This window comes from Gadus morhua, chromosome 12, assembly GCF_902167405.1.
Source record: "Gadus morhua chromosome 12, gadMor3.0, whole genome shotgun sequence".
Lineage (NCBI taxonomy): Eukaryota > Metazoa > Chordata > Actinopteri > Gadiformes > Gadidae > Gadus > Gadus morhua.
In genome coordinates, this window is record NC_044059.1 from 15,029,508 (window position 1) to 15,045,764 (window position 16,257).

General features: G+C 45.5%; 1 protein-coding gene across 11 annotated transcripts in view; it reads right to left on the reverse strand.

Moving 5' to 3' along the window:
• rabgap1l (RAB GTPase activating protein 1-like) overlaps nt 1-16,257 on the reverse strand; it is a 160,566-nt gene that overhangs the window by 37,838 nt on the left and 106,471 nt on the right. For all 11 annotated transcript variants that reach the window (XM_030372873.1, XM_030372870.1, XM_030372868.1 and 8 more), the window contains 3 exons: nt 7,942-8,055; nt 5,582-5,656; nt 4,906-5,031 (listed from right to left, as the gene is read on the reverse strand). In XM_030372873.1, the coding sequence (XP_030228733.1) occupies nt 4,906-5,031; nt 5,582-5,656; nt 7,942-8,055 (315 nt within the window). The remainder of the gene's footprint in view (nt 1-4,905; nt 5,032-5,581; nt 5,657-7,941; nt 8,056-16,257) is intronic.

Below are 16,257 nucleotides of genomic sequence, written 5' to 3' on the forward strand. Positions count from 1 at the left end.
CGTTAGAGGAAAGAGTTCCTCGCAGGAAAATTAGAGATAGGTTAAACCCAATTAAATTTTACGAAAATAGCAAGTTTTCACAGCGGTATAGATTCCCAAGGAATCTGTCATATGCATCAATGGGAAGGTTGGACCAGCTATCAAGCATCAAAGTGAGAGGAACTTTGCTGTGCAACCACTTCAACAGCTTTTAATAGCTTTGCGATTTTATGCTACAGGCTGTTTTCAGATGGTTGACGGGAATCTTTTTGGAGTTCATAAATCCACAGTCTGCAGGATTGTCAGCAGAGTGTCAAGGCAATTGCAAGATTGAAGGGTCCGTATAAACGTTTTGAACCGAGGAGAGAGACAACAGCTGGATTCTATAGGAGAGCAGGTTTTCTGGGAGTAATTGGGGCTATTGACTGCACCCACTACCAATCCAGGTGGTGAGAATGGGGAACTGTTTCGGAATCGAAAGGGCTACTGCTCGATTAATGTCCAGGTTGTGTGCGATGACCAGGCCAGGATCACACACGTAGTTTGCACGATGGCCAGGATCCACACATGACAGCCGTATCTTTGACAACAGTCAACCTTGTGCACTGCTGGAAGGAGGGGACATCCATGGACACCCAGTGGGTGACAATGGCTATTCATGTTGCCCATACCTGATGACTCCGCTTTTGAACCCTCAGACCTAGGCAGAGAAAAATTACAACTACTCCCACATTCAAACTAGAGGAATAATAGAGAGAGTATTTGGTGTGTGGAAGCGGAGATTCCCATGTATACAAGAGGGACTCAGCACTAGCTGTACTGTTTTAGCCTGGCAAGCCAGACCCATATCGGAAAGATATTGGGTCCGGTCTCGTACGGTGGCGGGATAAACGGTTGTCTTTGAAGTTCCCTCTGCACGCAATAGGTTAGCGCTACAACCAATCAGAACAACGAAGAAGGTGACGTAGTCAGAGCGACGGAAATTTCCATGGGGAAGTGTTGCGAATGGTGGATTGAGAGAATGGAGACCAACGACGAAACTATCACCGTATCAGGTCGGCAAAACTCCGAATACATCTTTCTTTTCCAGGAAAGACAGTGCAGTTCTTTTTCATTTCTCAAAGAAAATGATAACTTCAAGTGTTGAAGAGTCGCGTCCAAAGCCGAGTCGAAAGACAGCTGTTCGCCAGCAGCAGCAGCCATTATTGTTTACCTCTAACCCTGCGTTCACACCAAAAGATGCAAAAAGTTGACTCGCGGCACGATCCCATTCAAAGTGAATGTAGAGACGCGTTGCTGCTTTGCTGCCGCAGCATTTGCTGCCGAGAAAACCGGCAGCAAAATTTGATTTGCGGTGCGGCAAAATCTGATTTGCAGCGCGGCATGCCCGTGCCCGGCAGCGGGCACGGCGGGCGCGTTCACGTATTTTGCGGCGCGTCAAATGCTGCTCGAGTTGAAATATTTCAACTTTTCGGCAGCAAACGCGTGATGACAGCCAATCTGCGTTCAACAGCGTTGCCACTGAGGCGTTGCCACTGAGTGACATGCCGTAACAGCCAATCAGTGTTACTCCCTTGGAGTGAACTAGAGTTCACTACCGTCACACATTTATTTAGTAACTCGAAAAAACCCACAAATCAGCATTCTGTAGTGTAGTTGTGTTTACAGTTAAACTAAACTACGAGTATGCTAAAGGGCTAGAAAACAACCCCAAACAAAACCCAGTTGGGTGCCAGGCAGCACCAGCCTTCCAGGCTCCGAATGGTCTCATGAACCCATAAACGACGGGCATTCCGACGTCTCTCCCTCTTCCACAACAGGTAAAGACATGCAATGCTCGTAATGTCGGCCATGGTTGTGAATGAATTCAGAAGCACCGCGGGCAAAACTTGCCGTGCCGCGAAACTTCCCGCGCTGCAAAACGTTTTTCCAGCAGGCTTTCAGTTGCGTCCTGTCCCTCGTCTCCTTAATGCCAGTTGAGCCATTGAAGCGCTCTGCTAACATGACCCAGGTCTCCTCCTTCTTGTCCAGTGTAACGCTGTCAGTCCTCTTACCCTCAAATATAACCCCAAACTCCTCCATCAAGGGCACACTCACACTAGGCCATCTGTACCGTGCCCAAGTCCGTTTCACACCTGTACCGTACTCAAGTCTAGATCGTTTGGCTAGTGAGAGCGATTTGAACGTACTGAAGTACAGTTCAAATCCGTGGCCTGCGCACACTTCGGAGAGATGTGCTCAGGCCATGGTACAGATGCTAATGAGCCGACACACGCACACGCAGGGCTACGCAACCTGAGCTGGATGACGTATAGTCCATGCTACCCTTCTTTCCCATTAAACAATAAACATGACGGCAAGCGGTTCACGTTGGTGCGATGGTGAAGTTGAGTTTTTGATCAAAAATCCACCGTTCGTCACGGCGCAGGCGTTCTTGGTTCACTTGAGAAGGAGGGGTTGCCTGTGGAGTCTAGACCTCTTTAGAATACTTTGCACACTCCCGAATGTTTAAATTTTTTTATGAAAGAAGAAATCCGCATGCAAGAATAAGTTCACGTCCGAGTGTAGGCTACAAACGCGATTAACTATTTACAAGTGCAAAAACGCCAACATATTCTTTATTTTGCTGACCACTTGTTTTTTATCCCCTAGATCGCAACATCTTTCAACGTCTTTGTTTAATACGACTGCTCACCATCTCTCACATGATCAGCAGCTCGCGGATTTCACTTTCTCTCAAGTTAGAAGTTAACTGCTCATGATCATATCGTTACTTGTCTCTGTGGAGACAGCGCAGCAACACCACTATCCCCCCCCCCCCCCCCCGGAACCGCTGAGCCGTTGCATTTTCAACAGAATTAAACCCAAAAGAACACCAATGTGTGCAGGGTCCCGGAGGGGAAATTGGGGTTCTAGCTCAAGCAGGCAATTTACCTCGGGGAGTGTAAAAGAGCAGACTGTGCCGCGAAAAAAGCGTGCATAAAACGGCCTATTTGGCAGTGTAAAAAGGCTCAGTGAGAGAGGGCTGTATCTGAGTAGAACGGCTCCAAATAAGCAACAGAGTCAGTAAAGTGTCAACTGTGTTCTCTGGCTGTTTCCCAAAGTGAAGGCTGCAGCCTTGCTAGAACACTTCCTTGCTAGTCGCGTCTAGTCGTCTAGTCGCGTCTAGTCGCGTATGGAGATGAGGCTAGGGTGCTGCCTCGTGTTTGTAGCGTCCAGGCTTGCTAGTATGGAAGCGCTTCCGCTTTTTAAATATTGATCCACTAATATTTTTATATTTTAATTGTTGAAATTGTTATTGGCGACAGTAGTTGGTTTAAACACCACCTACTTACATATTAAAGCAAATCAATCCATACAAAATATAGCCATTACGTTGCAAAACGTTTGAAAGAAATCGCACAGGTTACATTTTTGCATTTACATGAATAATCTATAAAAAGCAATACAGCACAAAATATTTCTGAAACGTTCAAATAACTTCACTTGTGTAAAGCAATATGTATTGCTTTCTATACGCATTTTTTTAATATCCCGCGCAGCGTGTGAACGCAAAGGATTGTGGGTATTTTGTCTCGTTGAGGATGCATCGATGCATCCTTGAAAAATCTCGGAATTCTCAAAAATAAAAGGATGTGAAAAAGGGCGCGAATATTTGAGTGTTCTCAACATTGGAACAGTGCCTGTCGGCGTTCTATGACGCAGCGTCCGGACTTGGGCACGGTACAGATGGCTTAGTGTGACGGCGCCCTTAATCTATGAAAGAAGATTATCCCATCAGTCTTTTTCTTGCACATTGCATCTAGAACAGGACAGTTTACCTTTCGCATTGTGACGTAAGGCTGCCTTTTTGAGTTACTGTTTCAAGCACCCCCCCCCCACACACACACACACCCACACAAAAAGTCTGGGTTTCTGGTTGAGAGAACTTCCTCCAGCTAAATCCTCAGCTTCCTGCTTGTTGATGACTTGTGACACTAATGAACTTGCTGTTTCCAAGAGCTGCGAGGAACAAATTGCTGTCAAATGAATATGATGCAAAATTCAATTAACTGTGTTGAGTCGGATTCAATTAACTTGAGGAGGCGGTGGCTTCTGATTGGGTCAGCCCTGGGGCCTTACGACCAACTAGGGTTAGGGGTTCCATGCTAACCCCTTTACTTTGAGAGGTATCGATAGATGAGAATGGTGTGTGTGTGTGTGTGTGTGTGTGTGTGTGTGTGTGTGTGTGTGTGTGTGTGTGTGTGTGTGTGTCAAACGAGAGTCATGATGTTGGAAAAGCCTGCTAACAGCACTTAAGTGGAGTTAAGAGACAAATTAAAGTCCACTTAGAGAGTGGATTTAAGCATGTAGGGAACATCAGCAGAAAGCATCTAATTAAAGGGCTCAATTTAAAACTGTGTTTGTCTATGTGGTCGTCTGTCTGTGTGTCGAACTGCTCAGCTCCACCCGAGCCGTCAGCGTTCCATTTAATGAGTGTTCCATCAACTTTTAAATCTGTCTGGGTCACTCTGCCGTGATAACGTATGGAAGGTGCTCAAACAGTGGTGCACTACTTTCACTCTGAAATGATGACATCACTCTTTGTACATTTCTTGTTTTCAATGTCCGACAGAGCAACTTGTGACCCTCACTGTGGAGCACATACAGCGTTGAAGTGACGCTGAAAATGTCACAACGCCACTTTGCACATGACTCACATGACCTCACAGAACAGCGCATAACCTCATAGCTCATCACGTGACATCACTGTATATCACATGATATGATGGACATCACATGCCCTCACAGAACGTCTCACTAGCTCAACGGTCATTACACAACATCAAGAAAATAGCATGACATCATCACATGAACTCACAGAACCTAACATGACCTCACAGAGTCTAGCAAGACCTGACAGAGCATCACAAGACTTGTGCTGACCTGCATGAGTTTTTCCAGCTGGTAGAACTTGCAGTGGAGGTCCTCAAAGTTGTTTTTGTACAGAGACCGGAGCCCATATTCATACATGATCTTCACCAGCACACAGAAGGTCTGTTCCTCTGGCATCTAGTTGTACATGAACACAGACACAGACACAAACACACACGCAAATACAGAGGGTAAGAGTGACGTGAGGATGGGGTGAGCTTGATTAGGTGAACCGGGTTGGGTTGACAAGGCTGAAACTGAGTGAGTGAGGGGGGCTGGTTGAGAGTGACTGAGTGGGAGTTAAGCCGCCTTCACACAGCATCCGTCCGTTGACGGATCTCATTGACTTTGCATGGGGCGCTCTCGAAATGCATTGTGGGTTTGTCTGTTCTGTCGGCTCCGTTGCCTACGTCGAAAAGTTGAGAAATGTTCAACTTTTCAGGCAGTGACGGATCTGTCGGCCAATCAGATCGCGTCCCCAAACGTCAGTAAAGCCCTCTGTCATCCGTCGACGGACGTGTGCAGTGTGAACGCGGCGGTACTGGGTGAGGCTGACAGGGTGGGAGTGACTGGGTGAGTCTCAGTGTGAGAATGACTCGGTGAGGGTAACAAAATGAGTGTTACAGGGCGGGAATGACAGTTTCGGGATTCTATGTGTGGCCTTATATTATAAGACAAAGGTACTTACATGCAGCAGCAGAACTGCAGCCAGAAAGGACTGGCCCTGACAGTAGCCAATCTCGTCATCATACACGGAGTAGGCCTGCAAGAGAGACACAGAGATACAGTGTAGGCCCTGAAGAGAGACACAATGTAGGCCCTGAGGAGAGACACAGAGATACAGTGTAGGTCCTGAAGAGAAACACACAGATACAATGTATGCCTTGAAGAACAGACACATAGTAAGAATGTAGTTCTGGGAGAGAGACATATAGATACAGAGTAGGTCGTTTTGTGGGCGGATCTCTTGCGCTGTTGCTATTATACCGGCAGATAAATAACTCTTGCGGCTGATGCAAATCTAAAATGGGTTGGTCTGAAGTAGCTTAATGTGTAGGTTTGTTTTGGGCGTAACTTGCAATAAACCAATGAGAGTGCCAACTTCCAGATCCTTTGAGAGCCAGCACATTTGAACTTGAGTTGATATTTTGACATCATGCAGCTGAGACAGATTCATGATGATGACCAAATGAATTTCAAACTTCAAATGGCTCTGTATATGGCCAAATAATAGGCCTCATTCACACATGGAATAGCGTTTTCTTCTACAACTTTAGAACACTGAGTCGTCATGTACATTTCGGCCAAGATTCCTGCGTCCGCAGCTGAGGGTCTATTTAATGATATGCGGCAATACATTAACAAACATCTTTTGTTACCAGCATTGTATACATTATCGTTATCGACTTGTGTTAATAATATGCATGCGTCCCCCCGTTAATATACATTGCCCTGGACTGTATTATGCGTTACGTCTTTAGTTTGCATGTGTTTAAACAGATCGGTGCACACATATTGTTGAACTGCGAGCCAAAATCACCCGCATTCATTCATTATTTTAAACACTCAATCGCGGTAAAACTATGTTTGCAAATACTCATCGATCCTAAAAGTTATGGGCTTGAACACGATGTCTTTCAAGAAAAGATGATGCATTGCTTTAAAGTAATAATTCTCACCGCTGTACCATCTTTCCCAAATAATTTAACCAACGTTATCATTTACCCTAAAACAAGATTTTTTTTTGTAAGGCTGGTATGGTACTTTGCTCAAATTATTATTATTATTATTATTATTAATAACGCATTTCATTAGCCTACTACAGTGTTCATTCATGCTGCCCCTATGGAAACAGTTGTTTCCACAATCCACATGACATTTCATACATAACAATCTTTGACATCTTAATATTTCATATAGGCTAATCGTTTGCATGTTTGTGCTGTGTATAGCCTACGTGTTTGTAAGCTTATGTTGCAGATCCGACCTGCCATGGCACGTCAAAATAGCAACACCAACTGCGCTATCCGCTAGGGGAATTAGACCAGGTATTTGCCGGTGAGTGGCGCAATGCTTTTTGGATCACTAAAATGGTAAATGGTAAATGGACTGCATTTATATAGCGCTTTTTCTGTAACCTGTGGCCACCCAAAGCGCTTTACAATATTGCCTCGTAATCACCCATTCATACACACATTCACACAACGACGGCAGAGTCAGCCATGCAAAGGCGACAGCCAGCTCATCGGGAGCAGTTAGGGTTAGGTGCCTTGCCCAGGGACACCTCGACACTCGGAGGAGCCGGGGATTGAACTAGCAACCTTGCGGTTACCAGCCAACCCGCTCTACCACCTGAGCTACTGCAGCTAGGGCACCATGTATCATTTGCGCAGGAAGACGCCTCTGCTTTTCGCCGACACGCCTCTCCAGTGTAGTTGCGCGAGTTTGCTGCAGGGGAAAATCAGCTTTACGCCGGGTGCAAACTAGCAACGATACATGTGTTGGTGTAGAAAGAAATTGCGCTGGATGCAAGATTGGGCCCATAGAGATAGAGTATAGAACTTTGAGAGAGCACCAAGGACTCTGGTTTTATAGGATATCCCCCAGTAGATGATATTGGTTGTACTGGACAGTGCCCAGTGTCCCCCAGTTGAAGACTGTGGTTGCACTAGGCATTTGTTACAATAGGCTTGTTGTGCTGTGGTATAAACACGGACCATAAAGAGAATAGAGATTGATCATTTGGGATTACTGGTAATTGGTAGGTGACCTTGGCTGACCTTATCATCAGCAGATCTGTAGCCAATCCAGGTGGAAAATGTTTTGCATATAGATGAAGCTAGTCTCCCCATTGATCTATTTTTGCTTGGTATCAGCCGCTCCCATCTCTCTTTCTCCCTCAAGATGAGCACCACCCACATATTCACTTGCCTGCCGATTTATCATTGGGGGTTGGCAGGTGGCAGGTGGGGGGGTCGGCAGGTGTGCAACAGATTTCTCCCTCTAGACTGTTTTGGTGTTCCAAGGTGTACGACAGGTGCCTCTCACCTTGCAGATCTTGTATAGGGAGTCCTGTCCGTCTCCATCCGAGTCCTTGAAATAGTCGTGGGCGGGGAAGGTCCTGTGGATATCCCTGGTGATCACCCCGTCCTGAGCGGATTCCTGGCAAATACACACACATCGTCCCACCAGAAGTGAGACACACTGAAATAGAATAGAATACAACTATATTCGGCCAAAGCAGGAATTTGTTTGGCAAAAAAAATCTGTAATTAAAAACATAAATGCAACACTAAACAACCCTATAACAACCCATTCGGGACCAATAACACTGTACATATGAACCACACACTGAACCGAGTCGATATGTATGGGCTCACTCAGGAAGGCTTGACTAGCTGAGACAATGAGGTTTGAGTAGAATTGTATGGATGTTGGAACAGAGCAAGGCCATTGGAATAGTTACATGACACATGCAAGATGCAGTTTGTAAGCAAACATAATAAAATAAAAACATCTTCTAAATGGCCTTGATCGCTGAAAAATGAAAGATGGTTTGTTTTGATGAGGCATTGCTGTCAGCTTCTCAAGGCCTTGAGGTGGAGCACAGACCCATCTCTGAATGTCTTCAACGATCAGTCACTGCCCACCTCAAACTCTCAGTTCAGCCCATTCATTCTGTGCCACAATAATCATCACAGCATTGTATGCCTTTTATATAAATAATTCCAATTGGTTAATTACAAGCTGCTTTACCATGGCCAGCTGCATCACCATAGCAAACCGGCCTCACATACACACACACACTAAACACACAATCACTGTACTTTTTTCCTCTATATGAAGTTGTCTATCACCCCCTTAGTATCTTGTGTGTTTGTCAAGTTTGTGTCATCAACAGGAAACAATGTTAACCAACCATGATTTTGAACCAACACAACCTGCCTAGCAACAATCACTAGATACTGACGCTGTTCGCACTAGGAATGTTCCAGATTGTACCAGAACAAGAAGGTGTTCACATAGCACCTGGACTGCTCCAGATCAACTAAGGCACTACGGACATCATAATATATTCCACTTGGTGGATGTTATTATATTGAATATCACGTCTACTGTGACTGGATAAGTTCTAAGTATGGGTGAACCCTAGTGGGAATGGAACCACTGACTCTTACTGTGTTATTGCCTAGCTCTATCAATTGAGCTAAAAGTACTTCTTTAGATAAATTTCATACATATTCATTTACAATGTGTTCATCATAATGGTTTTAATGATACAAATATTTGATAGATGGTTTGCATATGATGAAAACAGGTTATGCCGGGAGGAGAGCACTATCTCTAAGCAGTAGAGCAAAGCCCAGGACTTGAGAGGAGCTCAAGCAGGGATGGGAGAGTTTTAACTCTCTGCAGAAGGATCTTAACGTCTGACTGGCTGCTTTCTGACACTCATCACTAGTAATCTCCAGTGCAGAACAAAACTCCAAATGGCTTTTCTCCTGCCTCAAATCGCATACAACGGGAGGGAAATGAGGCAGAAAAGAAACACTAATTACACTCCCCAGGCTGCCACAACAACACAGCCAATACAACAACGCTACGACAACAACCACATCACAGACACAATTGGCTGATCCGCAATTGAATATACAAGTACAAATAGAGACTAAAGTCGGTAGAAACTGAGCTAAATAACTATATACTAGTGAATTATATATAATCTACAAAGATATAACATATAATAATCCCTAAAAGGAACAGGGCTGAGGAGAACACCATCTAGCTCAGAAGCGCCACAGAAAGCAGTTAATGGATAATCCTCCAAAGCCCTGGATCAGCTAGTTACTTTCGTAGCGTGGTACGCCTTACAGTTGGTCTCTATATTTACATTCAGTGCAAAACTGTTGACAAGATCTGCACACTTTAGAAGGGCTTTACCACCGCCGCATAACGCTCCTCATCCCGGAGCCTGCAGGGGTCTGCCAGTGATCTCCCCACCACCACACCCATCTGCTCCACCGAGCTGGGTGGCTCCATCTGGGAGAGGCACGGGGAGAAACAACTGGCTCCCCCTTACCGGATGAGGCCACGGCTATATAGCTATGGAAATGCACAGCATCATCAATGCAGGATTTTCACACTGCCGTGGCCATTTGCATCGTGAGAATTGGCACTTTAATCTAGTTCTGAGAGAGATGTGAATGAGATGAGAGAAATGGTTACCGCGGGTTATGTTATTGGGCACCAGTAGTGCCAATAAATAGCATAGCCAGGGAAAGGAGTGAATTCTGTGAGATTGCTATGGTGAAGCAAAAAGAGACCTGTGTTATCGTTTTCATCGCAGATGTGATCTCATCTGTTGCAAAGTGAGGATGTTAATGATTGGATGTCAAGAGAACAAGCCTGTAGGGATGAGGAGATTGCATTTCTAACCAAATGATGGCTTCTCTCTTGTGCCGTACAACTTAGGCCGACCCAAGGTGTCAAGAAAGAAGTAGGTGAAAAAATACATCCGCCACCCTGCATCCGTGCTCCATGTACTCCATTGTGCTTTGCTTAGAACCATACGATTCTTGTTGCCGTTTGTGTCGGGCTACAAATATGTTCTTGCTCCGTGTGTTTTGGGCTTCAGGAGCAAGGTGTTTTCCTAAGGATCAAATTACTAATTGGATAGATCATGTGAGATTAGAATATACAGTGAAATTTCATCTCCGTGGAATGCATGACAGTATCTTGCTACAATACAATTTATATGTTAACTTCCTTCACTATATTTATTTTATGGAAATGTTTAATTATGAATTGAATTGAGAGAGCGAGTAAGAAGGATAGAGGGGAGGTATTGAGGGAGATAGAGAGAGAGAGTCATGGTTGATGGCAGGATGTGGCACAGTGACAGGTAGAGTTCCTATGAGTCCCCAGGCCGGGGTTCTGTTAAAGACCAACTTATAGTGAAATAAAAAAACCGACGGCCTTATTGCCTGCTGTCACACACAAACACACACACTCTTGTTAAACTCTCCGGATAGTCTCTTGTGATTGGCTCAAATATCCTGGCTTTGCTTAGCTGCATTAAGCAGTCTGCTGAAAAAAACAACACTAGACTGAAAATATTACTATTCCCAATTGGGAAAACAAACCATTTTAGAACACAGACAAAACAAGACAAAGACTTACATTATATCATTAAAGAAAGAGAGGTGTATCGAGGTAAAGAGAGTAAGGGATAGAGACTGAGAGGGACAGAGAGAAACTGAATCAGGGAGGAAGAGAAAGAAAGAGATAGAGAAGTGTTAGACTAAATAAGACTGAGACCTCTGCTCCTCCAATGTCTTCCCTCTTTCTCCTCTTCGGTTTCTCTATCTTGCTTCTTTCCTCACCTCCTCCTCTTCTTCTTTCATCTCCTCCTTTACTTGCTTCTTTTTCATGTCTAAAGAAACTTTCAGCCATGGAGTCTGTGCCTCACCACTCCAACGGTGCCCCCATTTTGCAGATGTTGACCAAGTGTTATTTTTACACACATTAATATTAAATTACTCTCTGACACAACAGTACACCTAAACGTACAAACACACAGTAAGGAAATGGCCTGTGTGTGCTATATTTGCCTCATTATATTCTAGCTGTGCGTCTTTGAAAAATCAAAAAGGAACAACATATGAATGAATAACCAGGAGCACTCCGCAGTCACTGCTAATCACCATTTTAATTTATCCCTATTTTTAAACTGCAAATAAACTCGCAGAAAACTGCCTCTCGTCTCTAGGCTGTGCTCGGGGTTGCCATAGTGACGCAGCTCCTGTGATGCATGAGGATGTGTTGTCATAGAAGACAAAAGGACGCAGAAGCTCTACAGTAGTCAGTACATACGGCCCCACAAGTCGGTCCACACAAGCAACACACACACACATACACACAGCGTGTGTCCATACAATGCTAACACATGTGGTTCCAGACTGAACGATGGAGGGATGATAAAGGAGGGGTGAAAGTAAGGATGGAAGGGTGGTTGAGCGATAAAGAAGTGACATGAAAGGACAGAATGATAGATACATGGTACACAAGTGACAGAGGAAGTACTAATGATGGGGTATCGAGAGAAAAAGTTACAGAGGACAAAGGACAAATTATAGGGGAAGAAGATGAGTGATAGCAGAGAAGCAAAGTCAAAAGTCAAAGTCAAAGTGTGTTTATTGTTGCATGTACCAAATTGCTTCAGCAAAGCAAAAATTCTTACGACTTGGCAAGCATCATTCATCTACGCAGTAGACGTCATACATATAACAAAAATAACATAAAACTCTATAACACTATGACAATAAACCATATAAAATGTAACATTAACATACAACAATTTAAAAAACAACATATATCTCTGTAGCACTATGACATTATAACAATATAACATATAACATTCCACAATTAGAGTACAGTAGAAGGGCTAGCAGCAGTTTAAGTGTGAATAGAGAATAAGTTAAAAAGAAATGCTAAGGATAAGTTAAAAGTTTTTAAAATTGTGCAAATATATCTATGAAGTGAATTGTATGAGTGGGGGAGCAGGGAGTAGGTGGAGGTGGCAACTGTTCAGAGGTTCAGTGTTTCTGATTCAGAAGCCTTACAGCCAGGGGGAAAAAGCTATTTGTGAGTCTGGTAGTCCGTGTTCGGATGCTCCGGTAGCGTCTACCAGACGGCAGGAATGAGAACAGTCCATAGCCTGGGTGGCTGTTGTCCTTTAGAATCTTTTTTGCTTTCCTCAGGCATCTACTGTTGTAGATGCCTTGCACGGAGGGGAGATGGCTGCCGGTGATACGCTCCGCTGTCTTCACCACCCTCTGCAGGGCCTTGCGGTCGGCAGCGGAGCAGCTACCATACCAGGCAGTGATGCAGCCTGAGAGGATGCTCTCAATGGTGCATCTGTAAAAGTTTGTTAAAGTGTTTGAAGACATGCCAAACTTCTTGAGTCTCCTCAAGAAGTATAGCCGCTTCTGTGCAGTTTTGACTGCTGAGCCTGCCTGCATGGACCAGGTTAGGTCATCCTTGATGTACACACCGAGGAATTTGAAGTTAGAGACTCTCTCCACTTCAGCTCCCTCGATGTGTATGGGGTCCTGACCCCCCCTCTGCAGCTTCCTGAAATCCACGATCATTTCCTTGGTTTTGCAGACGTTGAGAGACAGGTTGTTGTCTTGGCACCATTCTGCCAAGACCCTTACCTCATCTCTATAGGCGGTCTCATCGTTGTTAGAGATGAGACCCAGGATGGTAGTGTCGTCTGCAATCTTCAGGATGATGTTGGAACTGTGTGTTGCCACACAGTCATGCGTGTACAGGGAGTACAGGAGGGGACTGAGTACGCAGCCCTGGGGGGCCCCGGTACTCAGGGTCAGTGAGGAGGAGGTGTGGTTGCCCATTCTCACCACCTGGGGTCTGCTCGTCAGGAAGTCCAGGATCCAGTTGCACAGGGGTGTTTTAAGACCCAGGCCCCTGAGCTTCGGGACGAGCTTGGCAGGCACAATAGTGTTGAATGCTGAGCTGTAGTCCACAAACAGCATCCTCACATATGTGTTGCTCTTTTCCAGGTGGGAGAGGGTGGCGTGTGTAGCTAGGGCAATGGCATCGTCTGTTGATCGGTTTGGACGGTATGCAAACTGAAAGGGGTCCAGGGTGTTGGGAAGGGTAGAGCAGATGTGGGTTCTGACCAGCCGCTCAAAGCACTTCATAATTGTGGAGGTCAGTGCTACAGGGCGGTAGTCATTCAAGCAGGTTACTGATGTTTTCTTTGGTATGGGGATGATGGTGGCCTGCTTGAAGCAGGTGGGGACTTCAGACAGATGCAGTGATAAGTTGAATATGGAGGTGAATACCTCCGCAAGCTGGTCAGCGCACCCCCTGAGGACGCGGCCTGGGACTCCATCGGGCCCCGATGACTTCCGGGGGTTCACCCTTTGGAGCTCTCGCCTCACGTCAGCCACGGTCAGGGACAGAGTGTAGTCGTCCTGGTCCTCGGCCAGTCTTGCTGAAGGAAGGGGGTTGGTTGCCTCAAACCTTCCGTAAAAGGTGTTGAGGTCGTCAGGGAGAGAGGCGGCAGGCTGATCATCACTGCTATTTCTCCCTTTATAGCCAGTGATGTGTCGCAGGCCACCCCACAGGCGTCGGGGGTCAGAGCTGAGGTAGGTGGACTCCAGCTTGTCCCTGTATTCTCTCTTTGCATCTCTGATGGCCGTCCGCAGGTCACATCTGGACTTCCCCAAAGCCTCCTGGTCACCAGAGTTAAAGGCAGAGGACCGTGCTTTGAGCTTAGCACGGACATTACCATTTACCCAGGGCTTTTGGTTTGGGAAGGTCTTAACACTGACCCTAAGTACGACATCATCAATGCATTTGGAGATGTATGAGGAGACAGAGTCTGTGTATTCATTGATGTCCCCATCAGCTGCAACAAAGAACATCTGCCAGTCTGTTGTGTCAAAGCAGTCCTGCAGAGTGCTAATGGCTTCAGCACTCCAGTGTTGAACTGCCCTAGAAACCGGTTTTTCCTGTTTTAGGCGCTGTCTGTAGGTAGGGATAAGCATAATGGAGGTGTGATCCGATTTTCCGAAAGCGGGGCGGGGGAGGGGTTTGTAACACTTTCGAATCTGTGAGTAGCAATGGTCAAGAATCTGAATCTGAATCTGATCAGAATCTGATCATCAAAATAAGCAATCCAACAACCAACACACAAACCCGTTACCTACCTGTCTCAAATGCAGCCACCTGTTGGCGGATTCTCTCTCTCTCCCCCTCTCCCTCTTACCGCCCGAGGACGTTCCTCCCTCAGCCTCCACAGACTCCCCCATTCGTTTCCCCGGCAGTGTAGGCGGCCGGTGAATAATATGGGGTTCAATGAGAGAGAGTGGAGTGTGACTAGCTAAGGGGTCTGAATAGGCTGGAGCCCTCGCTGCACAATGAACCAATATGGCTGCGCTATGAATCAATATGGCTGCGCTATGAATCCTGGCTGTGGAACAACCCCGAGCGCCGCACCTATTTTTTGGCATTCCTCCGTTGGATTACCAAGCAATCTGAAAGGGTGCCGAAAACATGGAGCTCCACACGCCGTAATTCTGAAATCACTTACATATTTTTATTTTTTATTTTCTTAAAACAACTGTAGCTGAAAATAAACACAGCCAAATAACAACCAATAGCTTCAGTCATTGAAGGCAAAAATATGCCCAATGATAGGCCCAGATCATTTTATTTAGTTTTACAAATCAAGAGTAGGCCTGATTTGACTAATTGGCTTTGCATTCTTTCATTCTGCCCTTGTAGTCCATTTCAAAGACACGCTGCCCACCAGCTTTCAAAGTACAACGCTTCCACTGGAGGAAATGTATACATTTTATTCACATAATCATCCCTCCTGGCTATTTTGTAGTTCACCAAAACACCCAGAAACAACTTCAGTCTCACATACTTATGCCGACATACGCCACTAACAGTGCAAGCAGGCCAATGGCAAGCAGGCCAATGGCAACCAGGAGCGCAGTTCTTCCCTCCCTAACTTTAAGAACCACCGGCCGCCACAATTATATATTTAAGCAATAGATCACGCCAGGCTGTGGTATGTGCTCATTATACCACTGTTAAGGGGCGTTGTCCGGCCCCGACGCGCAGCGGAGGGCCGGCGACCCCCTTCACAGTGGTATAATGAGCACATGCCACTGACTGAAGTGATCTATTGCTTTTATACAACGGTTACTATTATGGCGAAACGAAAGTCATAGACACACTACATTTAAAAAGAAACCAAGAAAGTCAAAATAGCCGTTTAATTAAAGACTACGAAAAAGTAGTCCCTCCTGGCTGCCGCTATGCATCGACGGTCGCTATGCAACACACTTTAGCGTCCCTCCGAGAGAAGGCTCCAATAGAGCGGTTCGCCGGCAATTTATCCTATGGAGCAGTTCACTCGCCGTGTGCCTAAGCTTTCGTTAGTCTCTCCATCGCCTTGCTCACTCCCGGAGTAACAACATTTACACGCTCTCCATCATCCAACACATGTTTTACTTTGTAACTGTTTCTACTTCCAGGCGCGGAGTGATATGCAAACTTTCACAAAATGATCGGGCGTCATAGCAGTTATGTATACGCTCATTATACAACAGTTGGGAACCAATCAGATCGCTGGATTTAGGTCCCCCATATATATATATATATATATATTCCATGTGTGAATTAGGCCATATTATTTGGCCATAAACTGAGCCATTTGAAGTTTGAAATTCATGTGGTCATGCATCAGTCTCATCGGAGACTGCAAACGCGCAAAATCAAAATATCAACTTGTCAGATTCAAATGCGCTCATGGCTCTTAAAGGG